Raw genomic sequence first — 19,877 nt, 5'->3', positions numbered from 1 at the left:
TTTGAGTATATGTCTCACAATTTTTACTTCTTGCAATTCTGAGGGGGAAAAAAATACAGAACTTTGCATTATGAGAATTCTGAGTTTGCATTGCTCAATTCTAACTTTTTTCTCGGAGTTCTGAGTTTGCAATTCTACTTTTTCCCCGCCATGGGATTTAGACCGTTTTTCTCAGAATTCCAGAAAAATTGTGAGATAAACACAGAATTGCAGAAAAGGCAGAATTGTGAAATAAATTTTTAAAAACCCTGCAGTTCTGTTTTTTTTTATTTATTCTGTGGTGAAAACTGGCTTCCATAGTTGCCCAAACTGATGTTAGCTTATAAAAAGCTAATAATAAAAATGTCAAAATGAAATATATTTTAAATAAAACATAAAAACAAATTAAAACACAAATAGATGAAATATTTGATTAGTTTACCTGCATGTCATGTCGGCTAATTGACATCAGAGAACCATGAACATGTGAAAGTGTTGTTAAATTGTTAAAATATTAACATAAAATCTCAGGGTTGCTTCAAGTAAATATTTTAGGTTAAAGAGGTTTGGCTGATGAAAAGTTTGGGAATCCCTGCATTAAATAAAGTAATATAAAAGCACAAAAAAAATTTTAGTTAATGGATCAAGTTGATATTTTAATGTGATGATCTGTGTGAACTTGAGGAGGACTGACTTCATACATCCACTAAAAATCACCAAAACAAACTGATTCACACACATTAAGCACAAAAGCTGAAGAAAAGTGACGTTGAGGTGAAAAGATCCTGCAGCATTTGAGACAATTGATCTGTAAGTGTGACTAAGTGCCCATACAAGTGACTGCATACAAATTCTGCATACTTTTGTTTATGCCAATAACAGTAATGTACAAACCCTGAAGTAGATGATGGAGGCAGCCAGCAGCACACCTAAACTCTGCAGTAAATCTCCCAGCATGTGAATGAAAGTGGCTTTCACGCTGGTGCTCCTGTGCTCTTCTGTGAGGCCGTGACTGTGAGAGTGATGGACTGGAGACTGATGGAGAATGAAAGCCAAACTGATGGAAACACATGAAACACTGAACATGCCATTTCCCAACAAACACTATTAATGAAATCAAATAGCATCACTCACAAGATCTTAAGCGTTACAGCACATGCATCACTGTGCATCTCATAATCATCACTGATGAGCCTCTGAACAGCAAAGAGAACAAGAACCACCGTCACAGTCCAGATGGACAGAACAGACAGAAGAGACCCTAAAACCTCTGGACAAAACAAACGACACAAACACTGTGGCAAAAGTTAGATTTTTTGTGTTTTTGAGAGAAGTGGCTGCGATTATTTGATCAAAAATATACTAATCATTTTGTGAAATATTACTACAATTTAAAAGAATCGTTTTCTGTGTGAATATATTTTAAAATGTAATTTATTTTTACATTTTTAGTAGCAATTACTTCAGTATTCCATTTCCCCTTTAGAAATCATTCTAATATACTGCTTTGCTGCACAAGACACATTTCTGATTATTATCACTGTTGAAAACAGTTGTGCTGCTTCATATTTTTGTGGAACAACTGATACAGAATTAAGAAAATAAATATTACTTTTATTCAGCAAGGACCGATTAAATAGATCAAAAGTGACAGGAAAGACATTGATAATGTTAAAAAAAATAAAAGCAAAATTTTTTTTCTTGAATACATGCTGCTCTTTTGAACTTTATATTCATCAAAGAATCCTGAAAAAAAATGTATCACCTTTTCCACAAAAATATGAAATGGCAAAAACACTGATAATAATGTTTCTTGAGCAGCAATTTAAATGACATTTTAAAATATATTAAAATAGAAGACTATTTTAAATTTGATTATGCTCTTGGTGAGCATAAAAGCATTTAGTATGTGCATATAAATATATATACACACACACCTGATCAATGCCATCCAAAGGTCCGATGTTTGGACGGTGGCCTAGAGGAAATCCACAGTGCGAAGAGACTGATCGAAATGCTGCCAAAGTCAGTGAGAAGATGTGCAGCATCGGTCATTATGAGCAGCGTAACCACATGCGAGAGCAGAACGTCAACACAAGTCTCAAATGCAAGTTACAGTAAGTTCATGTCCATTTTATTTGTCAACTGTACTTTTGCAATCAGCAGGTTATACAGCAGATTAGGTCCTTTAATCAGAGCATGTCCTTTTATTCTCACCAATGACTTCATCATGAAGAGAACACAGCAAAATAACCAAACTCAGAATCTGAATTTTAATGCCTTTTTTTTTTTTGGCAAAAAGTACATCACATCACACGGAATTTAACGTGCTAATGCTAATAACTTATGCTGATATACACCTGAGTGGGCAGGAATGGCCATTCCTACAATCACAGTGCTTCCTGTTAAAGAACACAAAGAAAGTAATAGTTAAGTAAAAGAAGCAAAATAAGAACAGCTAGCAATATTAGCAAGACCATCACCATTGGTGAATGTTACTAGTTGATAATTCCACTATATTTATACACTACCATTTGGGAGTCATGCTCACCAAATCTGCATTTATTTTACTGAAAATACAGTAAATGTACTTAAAAACATTAATATTGTGGGAAAAAACAACAAAATCTATTTGAATAAAATGTCAAATGTAATTTTAAAAAAAGTTGAATTTTCAAATGTCTTTACCCTCACTTTTGATCAAATGAATGTGTCCTTGCTGAATAAAAGTATTAGAAAAAATCTTACTGATTCCTTACTGTATGGTATCTATCTATCTATCTATCTATCTATCTATCTATAAACAACAAAATCTATTTGAATAAAATGTCAAATGTAATTTTAAAAAAAGTTGAATTTTCAAATGTCTTTACCCTCACTTTTGATCAAATGAATGTGTCCTTGCTGAATAAAAGTATTAGAAAAAATCTTACTGATTCCTTACTGTATAGTATCTATCTATCTATCTATCACACAAAAATGTGCATCTGTTGTTCACCTGAATTTCCAGGTGCTGGACTGGGAATAGGCTGTCCTGTTATTACTGTGTCATTGCCTGTAAACCACAAAATACAGTGATTTGCATGATTTACAGTGCCATCTTATTAACAATTGCAGGCACAGGCAGAATCTGGTAAGCTTGTGATGCAGGCTCCAGAGCTGAAAGCATGAGTCCCGCTCCTCACCTCTGTTCTGCTCCTCTGACATCTCCGCCTCCAGCTCATCTGGATCCACATAGTGAAAATGATCTTCGTTCTCTGAACCGCCACATTTACCGCAACAGCAGCAACAGCAGAAAAAGCAGCAGCAACATGTGAAGATCACTCCCAATCCCAGGAGTGCCTGAACCAAAAAATAGAAAACAATTACTTGTTTCTTACTAATTTTGAGCTGCTGATTGCATTTTTGCTTTCAACAACCATTTGTAAGGTGAAGACGTCTTGTACGGTTGCCTAATTAGCAGCAAAAACTGCACAAAGACATGATTCCTGTCTTCCTCTGAGCCAGATTACAACTATTTCTTCAATTCTCGGCTGATTTGAACATGTATGAATGATTCTGTAGACATTTTTTAATGGCTAATCTTGATTTCAAGGTTAAAATTATGTCCAGTGACAGAAGAACATACACTACATCTGTGGATATTTTACTGCATCCAAACAGTGACAGAAAATGACAGATTTTGTGAATTAAAAAAAAAAATCATATTTTTTTTGTTATTTTGCTAAGTGCATTAAAGCTGATACATATAATTTGAAAAATCTTCATCTTGGTCAAAAAACTGTACGCGATCATGGAATGTGGTTATTAATATTTTTGAACTCAGCATTATGAAATCAGATAATATTGGGCCTTTTTTTTTTTTTTTCAAATTACCAGATTTTTTCAAGATGCAGTGCCATGACTTTTATTATTTACACTGCATATAAAAGTAGAAATAAAAACAAATAAGAAACAAACTACTCACCTTAAACCAGCATTTGGACATGAGGAAGTAGTATTTAACGCCCTCCTCTCCGAACTGCTCTGCGGCGTAGAGGCCCATGGAGCCATATTCGTCGTAGATCTGTCGTTTGGTGTCGTCATTGAGGATGGCATTGGCATTGTTGATCTCTTTGAACTTCTCTGCTGCTTCAGGGTTGTTGGGGTTCTTGTCTGGGTGATACTTCAGTGCCAGTTTCCTTAAAGGGTTAGTTCACCCAAAAATTAGCCCATAAATTACTCGCCCTCAAGTCATCCTAGGTGTATATGACTTTCTTCTTTCAGACAAATCCAGTCGGAGTTATATTAAAAATTGTCTTTGATCTTTCAAGCTGTTTAAAGCCACTCAGCGGATGTTGCAGTGCTTCAGAAGAAGTGAAATAAAAAGCACCCATCCTTAATAAAAAGTTCACCCCCCCGGCTCCGTGGGGGTGAACAAAGTCCTCCTGTCGCGAATCGATGCGTTTTTGTAAGAAAAATAACCATAGAAGACGAGTGAGACAAAAAAAATTATTGGATGGGCGCTTTTTATTTCACTTCTTTTGGACTGATGCACTGTCTGCAACACCCGCTGACTGCCATTAAACAGCTTGAAAGATCAAAGACAATTTTTAATATAACTCCGACTGGAAAGACGAAAGTCATATACACCTAGAATGACTTGAGGGTGAGTAATTTATGGACTAATTTTCATTTTTGGGTGAACTAACCCTTTAAGGTGGGGATTTATAACACAAAGCCTTTATAGGGATGTTGCATTTGTGATTTCTTGATTAGTATAAGCTATAAACCAGAATACCTGTATGCTTTCTTAATATCCTCAGATGAAGCTCCTTTCGGCAAGCCTAATATCTCGTATAAACTCTCTCCAGATCGGGACAGCTTGCGCTGAGGGCGGCTTGTATCTGCCATAGTCAAATTCTGCTAAAAACACTAAAGACTGAAGATCACAAATGGAGACAGTCATTATGCCATTCTTTCAAAATATTTCTACTCTTATATAAAAGTATTTGGACACTTATGCTGCTTATGCCACATTTGTATGCCTAAAAATGGATGCCATTGCATTAGACAACAACATATCAAAGCATTGAGCGATTATAATAAAGAAAAAATAACAATGGCATTCATAAATGTAGTCCAATTGAGTCCAAATAGGGCATACATGTGCATACAACACACTGAAGAAATACAACCAAACAAAACAAGAAATAACGTAATAGTATCAATATTCTTTATCCATTTAAAAAGATGTTAAGTGTAAAGAAATATCCAGTTAGTAATTCATGCACAAAACGACTATGGACTCCCACATGACTAATATTTCGTTTACAAACAATGTTTCCGCTTTTATTACGAACTATATATTACGAAAGCATTTTACATTTGTATTTTCAGTAGACTGGCGCTGAGCTCAGGACTGTTAGAGATCAACACATGACTGAGAACTAATAAATCAATAAAATCGATCACTTACCGTTTATGAAAAGTAGTCGATTTTTAATAAAGTTACTTGTGTATTCATTTCTACTAATATTTACAGCGTTTAAACGGCGAAAAGTGAAGTGGAGCCATTGATCTTGAGCAGAGTTTAGACCAGGAAGTAGGAAATAAAGTTCCTACGCCAAGTACTAAAGCTCAAGAGCAGCGGTGAAAAGTGAAAGTAACTTATCTGGCTTTGAGTTTGAAAACCCCGGTTAAGGCCCAGCTAACAGAGAACGTTCTCAGAACATTGGCGAACGTTCTCTCGAAGTTATGAACAAACGTTCTTCCAGTAATATATTTAAAAAGTTATCTACTCTTTAATAACGTTCTCAAAACGTTCTTTATGTATAATTCACGAAACTTTTTTTTTTTTACTTACATTTTTAAAATGTAACCAATTGTTTCAGAATGTTCAGAGAACATATAAAAGTAACGTTCCCAGAATGTCTGCAAAATTATAAATGAATGTTATGAAATTATTGTTTCCTTACCCTTACGAAAAAGAAGTTTATTCAAGTGTGCTATTAGTATACTTCTTTTAAACAAAAAAAAATAGGAAAGTATACTTTGTCTACTTTTTATGTACTTCTCAGAAAGATACTTAAAATGACATTTAAGTATACTTGACTTAAAGCCTACTTAGAAAAAGTCTAAATATATTTGAGCTATACTTAGAACCCGTGTTTTCATTGTTATACTGTAAGGGGTGCCAGTACACATTTTCTATACAGAATTTCCAAAAAACACAAGTGAAGAAGAAACCGAAACAACAGATGCTTCCACATGTAATCGAATGCTGTGTTCAAGTCCTCCTGGGACGTTCGTATTTACGAGTTGACAAGTCCTAATTACGATGTCAGGTGCGTTCAAGTCAGTTTAGTCGGCACAAGATGGCGGTGTACCTTCTTTTAATAAATTACAAGAAAATACAACAGGGTCTGCATTTGTTTTACTTGGATTTAATTAACTAGCTGCGTAACAAGAACATGACTAATTTAAGTTTATAGGACAACTAAACTATCAATTTAAACAAAAATTTACCGTCAACTACAGACGTTGCATCCATCGATTCCGCCATGTTTCTCATTGACACGCCCCCAACTCAGAAACTCGGGGCTTAAAGGGGTCATATGATGCAAAAGTTAAACAGACGAACAGAACATTCAAAACATTCGAACAGACGATCTACGCTGATTATTGTATATGATCAAGAGTTTCCAATTTTGATGATTATTTTCCCATTATTTTTGTTGGCCTCCATACGTTGATGAGCCATTTCAACATCCTCCATGTTGAACATGCTGTCTATCACAGGCCACAAGGGAGGATCTGTTGACTGGAAGTGGGGCAAAACCTGCTCTGTGAAACTCCGGACCAGCTCTGCTTTATACTAGAAATAAAACACAATCATAAATGCAAAGTGCATAACTTTTAATGCTACAGAAACATATTCCTTTTAGTCTACAGTTTATGAAGAAAATTTGTCAAATCTGAAGTAACTAGTATTCCTGAGTCTAACCTGTAAACTTCTTGATCTGAGGAGACTGCAAAGAAGATGGCCTCTCTTCCTCAAAAGCTTGCCAAGCAAGTCTCCATCGGCCGTTTTACCTCCCAACATGCCATAAAGTACCCATCGTCCATCTGTTGCAAGGCTACAAATGTTCTTCTCCCAAAAAGATCCACCAACACAGTCCAGAATTACATCAGCCCCATTGCCTGCACAAAAACACAGAATTTAAAGTAAATGTGTTCATTTTAATATAGAATGTAATATTATAAACACATTCCGAACACTAGAATACTGACCTTCAGTGAACTGCAGTACTTTTTCAGAAAAATCCTCCTCTTTGTAATTGACTCCCGCAGCTGCTCCCATCTGCTCTGCAAATTTTAACTTTTCCGAACTCCCTGCTGTTACTACAGGAATCGCACGGCTCAAGCGAACCAGCTGAATGGCAGCGGTGCCGATTCCACTCGCTCCAGCATGAATCAACACCGTCTCATTCGGCTTCACTTTGGCTATATAAAACAGCAGCATATGGAAATATAATGGCCTTAAAATGCATTTGAATGCTTAAAAGAAATAATCGAAAAATTAATGTTTGCTGAAAATATACTCACCCTCAGACCATACAATATGTAGATGAGTTGGTTTCTTAAACAGAACAGATTTGTAGAAATAAAGCACTGCATCACTTGCTCACCAATGGATCCTCAGCAGTGAATGGGTGCCGTCAGAATGAGAGTCCAAACAGCTGATAAAAACATCACAATAATCCACAAGTAATCCACACCACTCCAGTCCATCAATTAACATCTTGTGAAGCCAAAAGCTGTGTGTTTGTAAGAAACAAATCCATCATCAAGGAGTTTGAACTTTAAGATGCTTGCTTCTGGGCAAAATAATGGTCTATAATCTATAATAACACTTCAGTGAAAAAGTCCATGCACATATTTGTTTAGAACTGCTTTGGACTGTTTTGCTTGTAAATGGTGCTTGATCTGTGCACATTTCTTTCCTGATTCATACGAGACAACTTTTTTCACTCAAGAAAACAATATTATGGATAGAGGACTCGTATTTTAGCAAGAAGCAAAGCTCAAAGTAAAAAATCTCTTAATTACAAACATGCAACTTTTTTCTTCACAAGACATTAACTGATTGATTGGTGTGGATTAATTGTGGATTATTGTGATGTTTTCATCAGCTGTTTGGACTCTCATTCTGACGGCGCCCATTCGCTGCAGAGGATCCATTGGTGAGCGAGTGACGTAATGCTACATTTCTCCAAATCTGATGAAGAGACAAACTCGTCTTGGATGGATTGATAGTGAGTACATGTTCAGCTAATTTATTCATTTATTTTTTGTTAAAAAGTTACATGTAAAGACAATAAAACTCAAAGCAAGCCGACATTGAGTTACCTATGAAGTGCAGAAGTTGGTAGGCAGTCAGCCAGGCCTCAGGAAGAGCTGCAGCTTGATAAAGAGTGAGGGGTGATGGGACAGGCATGACGAGTTCTTCTGGAACAGCTACATATTCTGCATAGCCTCCTCCTCCGAGTAAAGCCATTACTTTACTTCCAAGTTTCCAATTCCCTTTGACCCCAGGACTAATATCAACGATCACACCGCTGGCCTCCAGACCCAAGATCTCACTCTCTCCAGGAGGAGGAGAGTAAAGACCCCTTTTCTGTCAATTAAAATAAGCCATCAATGAGATTCAGTTTATCCAAGGCACAAACACTAGCAGGATTTTATGGTTTACCTGTAGTAGGTCAGCTCTGTTTAAAGCGGTTGCGGTGACTCTGATGAGGAGCTGCCCATCTTTGGGTTCAGGCCGTGGAATATGTTTCAAATCCAGCTTCCCTGATTCATCAACACACACTGCCTGCATTGACTAGAAATTAAGAAGAAATACAATCTTTTTGCAAAGTTTCTTAGTTCTAATTTGCCTTTTATCATTTTATGTTGTTTGTTTTCCCCTGCAATACATTGGCAATGTGATTATAAATATAAAAAGGGACTTTAAAGTCATTTGATTATAAAACTTTGAAAATTAGTATTTAATAATTAAGCAAATTTTTTTACTTACCGTTTTCTCTTCTTGCATTTGTTGCTTTGACATTTAAATGCGATCTAAAACAAACAGGACATAAGCTTTACTTTAAAACCTAAAATTAAAACAAAAGAAATGAGAAATTTAAGCGGAGCTTCATATCTCAAAAACACTACACTGTCGCAAGGTAACTTGACATACACATGCACTAAAATACAGTAAGTGAATTGCATTAACGTTTGCTTTTCTGCGCAATTTCAACGCACATGACTTCAAAAATTCTGCCACGATCATTAAAAAAATAATGCACATCAATGAATTATAACAGACAATAGATCAGTGCAGAAGAGCTTGTTTTTGCATGAATGACTTCGACTTTAATTCTTCAGTTCTGCTGTCTGACAATACTCAAACTATAGGCTACTTAAAATAACCCACTTCCTGCAAGAGAAAACATTAACGAAATCAACTTAAGAGTCATTTTAAAGGAACCTTACCTCATTAAACCACTCTTTAAATCGATGTTTTGATGCTGTGAATGTTGTTTACTGGACGTTGGTCTTTAGCATGTCTGAACTGATCATCAACTACAGTTAAATGCAATGCTGGAAATAAAAAAGTAGTACCTCCCCCCCCCCAAAAAAAATACCATGGTAATCATAGAAAAATACCATCGTTACCATGGTAGAACTACATTCAAAATGAACCACATTCTGACTCTTCTTAAACAGTTTGAAGATCGTTTATTAATTTATGATCTTGTAGTTGTAATACTCCCCATCTTAGGTTTTTACATTACAAGTAGCATAAACAAGCCCAATTTACCCAAACTGTAAAAAAATAATTTATTTAACAATATATAATATTATATTAAACCTCATCACCCAGTTCTCCAAATTTCTTGGCTAGAGGATATTATATAATACTGATTTGTAACTATAATAATTTCACCCGTTTTATTGCAAAAGAAGACAATAAACACATTGGGGGATAAATAAATCAGAATACAATAGTAAACACTAGATCATCTTACTCTGAGATACCAAACTACTGAGATATGAAATCATTTATAACACATTTTTAGAAAAATAGTAAATGTCACAAAGGAGTTGTGAGCTATTAAATGGAGATCTGAATGGACTTCAACCTTTCATCTTTACTTTGACACAATAGTGATCATGTGACCGAATGACTTTGAAATTCAATACCCGGAAACCTGACCGAACGAAAGACACTGTTTATATGTTTAAGTGTCATAGCAGCAGATTCTAAGTCTACATGCTCATACGAGACGAGAAACCATATGCAGCAGCTTCACGTACAGTACATTTACATTTATTATTTATACACAATATACATATTTGGGCAAAATAAATTAGCTTTGAAACATTAATTGAGACTGAGACATTAACTGAAGCTTCTGAGACGTTTGAACCCACTGTACGTATGTATTTGAGCAGTGTGTTTTTAAAATAAATTTACCTTGAAACAATCTGCATTTTGTACTCAACCAAAACCTGGTTGTTTCATTCCATTTATTTGTTTCAAAGAAACATCTCAAAATGTCAATACAGCTAAGCATTAAGAGACCCAAGTCTTGCCGTCCCATGGACGTAAGACTGCTGAACCACAAAGAAGAAGTCCATCTTCAGTGGAAACTACACAACATCAGCGCCAAATACAGACTCAACCTCAGCCTGCTGGGGCAGGAATGAGAGCTAGTGCTAAAAGAGCACAAACAGCTGCAGGAACCTACATCTTGGATGCCCTGGGGGTAAGCAGATAAACATCACATTTTCATTTTTGGGTGAACTATCCCTTTAAGGGTTAGCGAACCGCACGCAACCATAAACAACACAATGAGAGCCATATCAGAGGTCAGGATGACAAATGATGCGAACGAGACACGATTCGCTCCAGCTTTCAGACCTCTATCCTCTGTGAAAACGTATGAGGATGATAAAGAACAGAGGTCTGCTAAATCAGCATCATTCTCCGTCAAGCAAGATGATTCATCTGCATCTATGATAGTCACAGAGAAATTCAAAGCTTCAGAAAACGCTCAGCTTTCCATTCTACAGCTGAAAGACCTGGCGTTGATCGACAGCATCTCTCAGAAAGAGCTGATGTATCAGGTAGAGTATTACCGATGGTATAAAGAAAGACTGAAACGACAGTTTTGAACTGATCGTGCTAAATAGTTGTTTTTCTCAGTTCTCTTAAGTTACGTGTTAATCTACCTCTGAATGTGCAACTGCACTGTAACAGAACATCATTTACATTAAGGTGTTCATTTTGTCACATTCGTTAAGCGATGCTTCCCATCCTCCTCATGGTCAGGACAGCCGTATGAGCTGGAGACTCCAGGAGCAGAGACTGGTTTTTCTTCCACTGTGGAGATTCTGAAAGTGTTTTATCTACAAGAATAAATACAAAATTAATGTAACCCAGTTCCTTTTTCTTTTCCAAATCTTTAAAGATAAATAAAGCATGCTTTGATTATACTGTTGCCCTCATTTCCAAATGAACGTCAGTAAGAAAACATACATACATTTACTCCAAAATAAATTAAATGACAATAACAATAGCAAGGTTTTTTTTTCTTGATTTAGTCTTTACATTTTTTAATACTTACTGCATAATTTAACACAAAATAAACTGATAAAAATGCTTTGTAATCTCACACATCATTCCAGCACATGTAAGAATAATATCCATTCCATATTTACCCCTTCATGTGAGATTTACCAAAAATGATTTCATATTAAAAGGGATAGTTCACTCGAAAATGAAAATGTACTCACCAAAAGACTTTGGTTAATCTTCGAAACAGAAATACAAATATTTTTAATGGAACCCGAGAGGCTTCATTGAATGTCCAGGTAACCAAAATTTAGAAGATCCAAAAAGTTCAAAAAGCATCATAAAATGAAACCATAGGAATCTGTTCATCATATAAAGTACTCGTATCTTCACGAAACTTGGATTCAAATGAATATGGATTCCTTTCATGCCATATGAACCTTCTAAGTTTTAGTTACCTGGACTTCCAATGTTTCTCAGTTTTCAAAAAAAAAAAAATAATTTGTGTTTCAAAGATAATCAAAGTCAAACAGGTTTGGAATGACATTGACCACGTGATTTTTGGGTGAACTATATCTTTAATTAATTCATATTAATTTGTTCTGTTACATTGGCATCTGTTTTATCCAAATCGACTTGCACTGCATTCAAGCTGTCTATTTTTCAAGCTATACAAACTGAACTCAAAAGACTGGCATTGCAAATGTCATGATGTCTTGTTTGAGCCACATGAATGTTCGGTTCTAAATGAGACGGTAAACAAAGGGGTGGAGCTTATCCAGGTTCAGTTAAATTGTGATGTGTCGTACCTTCACACTCAATGCTAACCCGTGTTGGCAGACATTGTGTGAGATCGCCGTACTCCAGTGTGCATAGTACAGCTTTGGGAGTCTCGCCCTGTGCTGTACACATGAGCACAAGAATATTGCACAACTGATTGCTCTCCATCACCTCCACCGAACCAACGAGCTCCTGTGGCACAGACAAGAAAGATTTATATTCAGCAAGAATGCATTAAATTGATCAAAGTGAAAGTAAAGACATTGCTAATCAGAGATCTATTCGCCAAAAATATCTACCACAGTTTCCACAAAAATATTAAGCAGCAGAACTGTTTTCAACATTAATAATAAGAAGAAAATCAGCATATTAGAATGATTTCTGAAGGATCTTGTGACACTGAAGACTGGAGTAATGATGCTAAAAACGAAGCTTTGCAACACATGAATGAAATACATTATAAAATCCTTTCAAATAGACAACAGTGATTTTAAGTTGTAACAATATTTAACAATATTAATGTTTTTAGTATTTCTTGATCAAATAAATGCAGCCTTATCAAGCTTAAGAGATTTATTTCAAAAATATTAAAAACACCCCAAACCCTAGTAAATACAATAAATGCATTGAACCTGAATACCTTGAGGAGGCAGACCTGCCGTCTGCGAGCAGCTAAAGCATTGAGGTTCTGCCTGAGGGTCTGCAGGAAGGCTTTAAGGTCTTTCTGCAGGTTCTGTTTGGTGAAACTCTCGAGTGGGAATGACGGGGGGATGTTATGGCGAGAGATCTGCACGGTGCGCGTCAGGTCCAGTTCCATGTTATACTCTCCAAATACACACCCTCAAAGGCCGTGTGAAAAGACACACACACGCTTTTCCCTTCCTTACACTCCACCAATTCATAGCCACCTGAGAAAGACAGCACAATCGATCAGGCCTGAAACAGAGGCAATACACAGATGATCTACGTGTGAACTCAATATGATTTAATCGGTACAAAATTACCAATTAAGTGATGAGCACGCTGAAGGTCTTTCAACTGCATTCTCCAAGCTGTTAACACAGACTTCTGTAGTTCAATGAAGCCGCCTGCTGCAGCAGCATCATCTTCCAATGGAAGATCTTTGCTGATTTTATCTTTCAGGATCTGCCGTGCAATGAGAGAAAGTGGATAATAAATCTGTTTGACAAAGTTAGATATTAGATAAATGTCTCTTTACCATTTCAACCCTGTCTCACCTTGACCACATCTGTTTGATGTTTGATTTGACCTCTTTTGGCACGGAGGGTCACAGCTCTGGCTTTGAGCATCTCTAACCTCTGAGAGTCATGCTGGTCCTGCTGTCCCATACCTCCCCTCTCTAAAGCCATCAGGTGACCCAGAACACCTGACAAATCATATAACAATCACACTATGCATTAAAAATACAGCGTATGTGAAAATACATTTACACTAGCAGATAAACGTTTGGACACAGCTACTCTTTCTTTATTAGGAATATTTTTCACATTGTTGAATGATTGTAAAGTTGTGAAAACCTTAATAATAATAATAATAAAACATTATGTAAAGATATTCAACTTTTCATTAGCTTGTTATTGGGCCTCACCTTAGATATCATATTTTAATCAAATAAAATGAAATTTTAGAGTTTAATGGAACAGTTTACCCCAAAATGCAGCGAATGGGTGCCGTCGGAATGCATTATTATGGATTGCCATTTTGGCCAGACATGATCATTTAAAGTTAAAACATCCTGATGATGGACTGGAGTGGTGTGGATTACGTATGGATTATTGTGACGCTTTTAATCAGCTGTTTGGACTCTCATTCTGACGTGAAGGATCTGAAACTGTGTGTGTTTTTGCTTCAAGTGAGCACTCATACATTTGTGTTGTGTTTAACATTTTTTCTTTTCACTCATTTATAATCATTTAATCATTTGCATTATTCCATTTAATCATATAATCATTTATAATAATCATTATAGCCATTTATATATTCATTTCATTGATTGATTAGTGATTTATATTATATTATTGTTGTTTTTTTATACTATTTTCCATTGTTGTTTAGTCTTATGACTGTGTGGTTTCAAGGGCTGTTTGTCTTCATGAATAAGAGATAAGTGGGAATGTTTATGGAAACTCAAGGATTATTATGGGCTGTTGTTGTGAATCAGTTTGGTACAACAATACTTGTTGAATTAGTGCTGGTCAGACGAAGTCTGAGCATTGAAACATATGCAACTAAGACTATTGAATAAACTCCTTTTTATCATCACATCGTATCCGTCTTCTGCTCTGCACTGGCTTTTTCCTCAGTCAACGTCTTGGCCGATAGAAGACTGTTAATAGGGTTTTGGGTATTTTGGGTAACAGACAAGACTTCTGGTTAACAGGTTTTAGGTATTAGACTACTTTGCTGACGGGTTGTTCTGTTACTAGACAAAACAGATATTTTCTGATGGGATCTGGCATCCGGGGCTGAATCTTAATTATCTGGCGTGGAGGTATGATCTCTAAGACATTGGTGTGAAAGTTACATGCTACATTTCTCCAAATCTGTTCCCATGAAGAAACAAACTCATCTACATCTTGGATGGCCAAAGGCTGAGTACATTTTCAAGAAAATGCTCAATTTTTGAGCCAACTATTCCTTTTAAGATCTTTAGGGCACTTTTATGCATTATTACGAAATATTATATAGAATACTTTAGTGTTTGAATGAGGAATATATCTATTTATTAATTCTTGATGAATTAAACAAATTGACTGAACAATGTAAAACTAGTGACAGTTTGGTTGTATATTATAGTGTTATTCACTTGTTATTTAAGTATTGCAAATTAATGTGTGCACTTTATTTGTCGTTGAGGTAAATTAACTGAAAAATTACAAAAGATATTGGGGAAACGTTGTGTTAGAAGCAATGTAGTGACAATACATTGAGTTAAGTTGTATGTTTACTAAATTAATTCCATGAAAGTAGCATACACTTCAACACAAAATGTTTTAAGACACCTAGAAAACAGAAGAATACACTTATCCAAGTGTGTCTAAATAGAAGACGTGTATAGGTTTCGAAAGTTTTGACACGTTTAATGAAAACAGACTCATAAGTGGTAAGTTTACCTTGCTCCATTGTTTCCATTATGCTTTCCATTACTTTATTCTAGACGCGCGGACTTCTTATTTTTGAAATTTTGTAAATAGAACGTTTCGAAATCTGGCGCGCGGTTGCGTCAGACTCGACCTCGGAAGCTAAAACACAAGCAGCACTGTAGCCGAGAAACCCCTTAAAGGGACTTTGCTGTAGCGCATCATCACTGCGCGCTGTTTGCGCAGCCACGTAATCTAATCAGCGCTCACTGCTCTATTTTCTCCCCACGTGGTTGCATTTTTTATTGTGCGCATATTGTTATTATTTAGAATTAAATGTATTATTCAGACAATTATTTTAAAAAGCATGTGTAGAGAAAAACAGCTGCATATGTGTGTGTTTGTAAACACGATATCTATCACTGATCAGCTTTAGATTGTAAACTGTAAGGTGCACACTGATAACTGGCTCAGTAACCTTCAGGCAACTGTAACATGTGTGACATTAGGGTTAGGGTTAAGTTTCTAACCCTAACCCTAACCCTAACCCTAACTGACATTCACTGTCTGGCCCCCGGATGACACACATGAAGTGTGTCTGATCTGATTGACTGCTTTAGGTAAGAACACCTGCATGTTGAGCAATCATGTAACGCTCTGCACACGCTTTCGATGAAGAAAAACACTGTACACTGTATGAACGCTGAGAAACACAGCATGCGTCCACCAACTAACCCACAATAACAAGGAAGTGAAATTGCACAGAAAACTGGTATAGGGTTAACTAGGTAGATGAGTTAGCAAATGCGAATGTATTTAATGATTTACATGAATTATTGTTCTGGGTCATGCATTTGGGGTAAAGTTGAAACCCCAATCCAGTGGCATCTCTGCAAACTAGTCACAACCGCCAGGAACTGTTAACCCTCTAATGGGTTCTAATGCCTCCTGGTTTAGCCTTCACCATCTCTGATTAACCCATTATAGCCCTACAGAAAAATAGATGCTGATATCATGGTACTGTGATGCTGCTGCTGAATGACTATATTCATATACCTCTTTAGAGCAAGTTAGGTCCTGAAAGTAAAATGTAATTATTTCTCTCTCTCTATATATATAATTTAAAATCTAAGGTGGTATATACCTCCATAAAAGTTGTTAATATTTGCCAAAAAATAACAGAAAAAAGTCTTGATTGTTGAAATACAGCACAGATTTCAATCAGAGAAGGTACCGCAAAGGTGGAATTTAAAATGTATAAATAATATATAAAATATAAATTATGGAATTTAAAATAAACCATTTAGAAATTATATATATTTAGAAATTATGTATGATTATATAGATATTTGATTTAAGGCTTCTTTTTTTTTTAAAGTGGGTGGTTACATAGTCATTGTGCATTTAGGAACTTTTTCGTGATGTACATCCGAGTAAAAAGGATTATTGAAAAAGAAAAAATGTATGATGGAGAAGTTGTTCTTTGCATCAGTTGTTGATTGGATGTTGAGAAGTGGGCGTGGCACTCAAAAATGGAGGCAGATCTGAGCACAATAGTATCCAGCTGCAGACGTTTCAGAACCGCAGCCACAGAACCGGAAGTGAGGGGCGGAGCTTACGTTCTTAGAGTAAAGCCACCTTACGGTTTTTAAGGGGCAATTTGCTTTTATTACAAAATACATCATACTTTATGTATGCATTTTATAATAATAAATTAAGCATTTTAAAAACATTAATCTTGTGTAATTTAGTTGTAATTCATTTAGAGTTATTCGTTTCATTGAATTATGCAAGTTATTTCCTGTTTGTGATATTAAAAATAATGTTTGAAACTTTTGGGCTTTTTATATGAAATATACTTTGAATCACAAGATTCAAAATAAATGGTTACTCCAAAGTCAAGAACACATGCATCATACATTTTTCTATATGAAAACTAAAACATTTCAATAAAACACACACACACACACACAAAATGTACACAATAATTAAATTGAAGTTTATAAAATGAACAATTCACTATTAAGCCCATTTTGTCATGACAATCCTGCATGAAAATTTACAAAATGAACAATATAAAATAGATATCGATAGTGTTACGGAGTAACCAGAAAATGAGACGTGCGGATCCATGTGCAAAGCTTTTTTTAAGACGTGGTCATAAACGGGCATAGGTCAGACAGTATGCATTTTATAATAATAAATTAAGCATTTTAAAAACATTAATCTTGTGTAATTTAGTTGTAATTCATTTAGAGTTATTCGTTTCATTGAATTATGCAAGTTATTTCCTGTTTGTGATATTAAAAATAATGTTTGAAACTTTTGGGCTTTTTATATGAAATATACTTTGAATCACAAGATTCAAAATAAATGGTTACTCCAAAGTCAAGAACACATGCATCATACATTTTTCTATATGAAAACTAAAACATTTCAATAAAACACACACACACACACACAAAATGTACACAATAATTAAATTGAAGTTTATAAAATGAACCATTCACTATTAAGCCCATTTTGTCATGACAATCCTGCATGAAAATTTACAAAATGAACAATATAAAATAGATATCGATAGTGTTATGGAGTAACCAGAAAATGAGACGTGCGGATCCATGTGCAAAGCTTTTTTAAAGACGTGGTCATAAACGGGCATAGGTCAGACATAGGCAAACTGGTATGTAGAAGACAAGGCAAGGGTAGTCCGGTAAACAAGCGAGGGTCAGTCGACAACGAACGTAATCCAACAGGGCGAGACTAGAGAGATAATCCAGGTACAAAGCAAAGGTCCAGGCAGGGGCAAACAGTATCCGAACAGGGCAAGACGAGAGAGGTAATCCAAAGTACACAGGCAATAATCAGAAGACGAGGAAACAGGCAAGACTAGGCTAGACTAAGAAACTTAAAGCAGGCTCCGTGACGTAGCTATCCCAACTAGCAATATGCGCATACAATACTTGGCAGCCTTAAAAAGATCTGAGTGAGTGTTATATAGTGAATGTGTGATAACAGGGCGAGACTAGAGAGATAATCCAGGTACAAAGCAAAGGTCCAGGCAGGGGCAAACAGTATCCGAACAGGGCAAGACGAGAGAGGTAATCCAAAGTACACAGGCAATAATCAGAAGACGAGGAAACAGGCAAGACTAGGCTAGACTAAGAAACTTAAAGCAGGCTCCGTGACGTAGCTATCACAACTAGCAATATGCGCATGCAATACTTGGCAGCCTTAAAAAGATCTGAGTGAGTGTTACATAGTGAATGTGTGATTGGTTACAGCTGTGTGCAATCAGTGCAATGGATGATGGGATATGTAGTCCGGGATGACATGCAACAGTTTGTGTAGTGCGAGAGTCAATGTAATGGAAGGGTGACCTCTGGTGGTGATTGAACGGAAGTTCATGGACAGGATTCGTGACATTTCACAGACGGCCTCCATAGCCGTGACAGGACAGGCAGAGAGTTCACAGACGGCCTTCATAGCCGTTACAGGACTGTTAGAGAGTTCATAGATGGCCTCCTTGGCCGGAACAGAACAGGACGAGAGTTCATAAGTGGATACCACTGACACCTCTGGAGGTTCTGCAGCGGATACTGCCACCTCTGGAGGTTGTACAGTAGGACCATCGGGATACGGGGAGAGTTCAGTAATGGTTCCTTCAACCATGACAAGACCACCATGCAAGGAACTGAGGTGAGCACCGCCACCTCGGGAGGTTCTGCAGCATGGGCCGCCACCTCTGGAGGAGCTACAGTGGGCGCCATCGCCTCGGGGAACATGACAGCGTGCTCCTCTACCTCGGAAGGATCTGCAGCATCAGCCGCCACCTTGGGAGACAATCGCAGTGGCCACCGCCATCTCTAAAGTTTCAGTGGTGGTGTACACAGCCCAAATACACCATAAAACGATCCCCATTGTGGAACTGGAGGGCTTAAGAGCACTGGTTTAGGGATACCAGCTGCACTTGCCGACACCAGCGGTGGGTCCTCCACGCTGGATGCCAGTCTGGGTTACTGAAGTACAGTCCTTGAGGATCTGGGTGCAACAGGCAGGACGTGACGTGACTCTGGATGATCAGCTGTGATGTGACATGACTCTGGATGATCAGCTGTGATGTGACGTGACGTGACTCTGGATGATCAGCTGTGATGTGACTCTGGATGAACAGCTGAGACGTGTCGAGGCTCTGGCAGATCAGAGACTTGACTTGACTCAGGAATGGAAACTGTGACTTGACTTGACTATCAACTGTGGCTTGACTTGACTCATGAAGATCTGTTGTGATTAGACTTGACTCAGGGCGATCAACCGTGACTTGACTTGCCTCATGAAAATCAGCTGTGACTAGACTTGACTCATGACGATCAACTGTGACTAGACTTGACTCAGGAAAATCAGCTTGA

At 36.8% G+C, this 19,877-nt stretch overlaps 2 protein-coding genes and 2 pseudogenes across 3 annotated transcripts; all 4 read right to left on the bottom strand.

Annotated features, from left to right (window-relative positions):
* LOC107552027 (zinc transporter 2-like) overlaps positions 1-1,141 on the bottom strand; it is a 9,466-nt pseudogene extending 8,325 nt beyond the window's left edge.
* A 1,160-nt stretch (positions 1,142-2,301) lies between these two features.
* On the bottom strand, positions 2,302-5,595 carry dnajc5gb (DnaJ (Hsp40) homolog, subfamily C, member 5 gamma b). The gene is made up of 6 exons (XM_016233833.1): positions 5,438-5,595; positions 4,760-4,893; positions 3,947-4,160; positions 3,165-3,321; positions 2,978-3,034; positions 2,302-2,381 (listed from the first exon to the last, which is right to left on the bottom strand). Exons 2-6 carry the CDS (start codon positions 4,870-4,872, stop codon positions 2,302-2,304), a joined length of 621 nt encoding a protein of 206 aa, XP_016089319.1. The 5' UTR covers positions 4,873-4,893; positions 5,438-5,595.
* A 966-nt stretch (positions 5,596-6,561) lies between these two features.
* On the bottom strand, positions 6,562-9,593 carry tp53i3 (tumor protein p53 inducible protein 3). Of its 2 annotated transcripts, XM_016233854.1 has the most exons (7): positions 9,502-9,593; positions 9,041-9,084; positions 8,714-8,845; positions 8,371-8,638; positions 7,252-7,464; positions 6,965-7,161; positions 6,562-6,835 (listed from the first exon to the last, which is right to left on the bottom strand). In XM_016233854.1, exons 2-7 carry the CDS (start codon positions 9,071-9,073, stop codon positions 6,653-6,655), a joined length of 1,026 nt encoding a protein of 341 aa, XP_016089340.1. In that variant the 5' UTR covers positions 9,074-9,084; positions 9,502-9,593; the 3' UTR covers positions 6,562-6,652. The 2 variants fall into 2 exon arrangements, with proteins under 2 accessions (XP_016089340.1, XP_016089341.1); XM_016233855.1 differs by lacking the exon at positions 9,502-9,593 and having other exon boundaries at positions 9,041-9,283.
* A 1,607-nt stretch (positions 9,594-11,200) lies between these two features.
* On the bottom strand, positions 11,201-15,614 carry LOC107552053 (centromere protein O-like; annotated as a pseudogene).
* Positions 15,615-19,877: the final 4,263 nt, after the last annotated feature.

This window comes from Sinocyclocheilus grahami, unplaced genomic scaffold (assembly GCF_001515645.1).
Source record: "Sinocyclocheilus grahami isolate Dianchi unplaced genomic scaffold, SAMN03320097.WGS_v1.1 scaffold440.1, whole genome shotgun sequence".
Lineage (NCBI taxonomy): Eukaryota > Metazoa > Chordata > Actinopteri > Cypriniformes > Cyprinidae > Sinocyclocheilus > Sinocyclocheilus grahami.
This window is presented reverse-complemented; position numbering and strand designations above follow the sequence as displayed.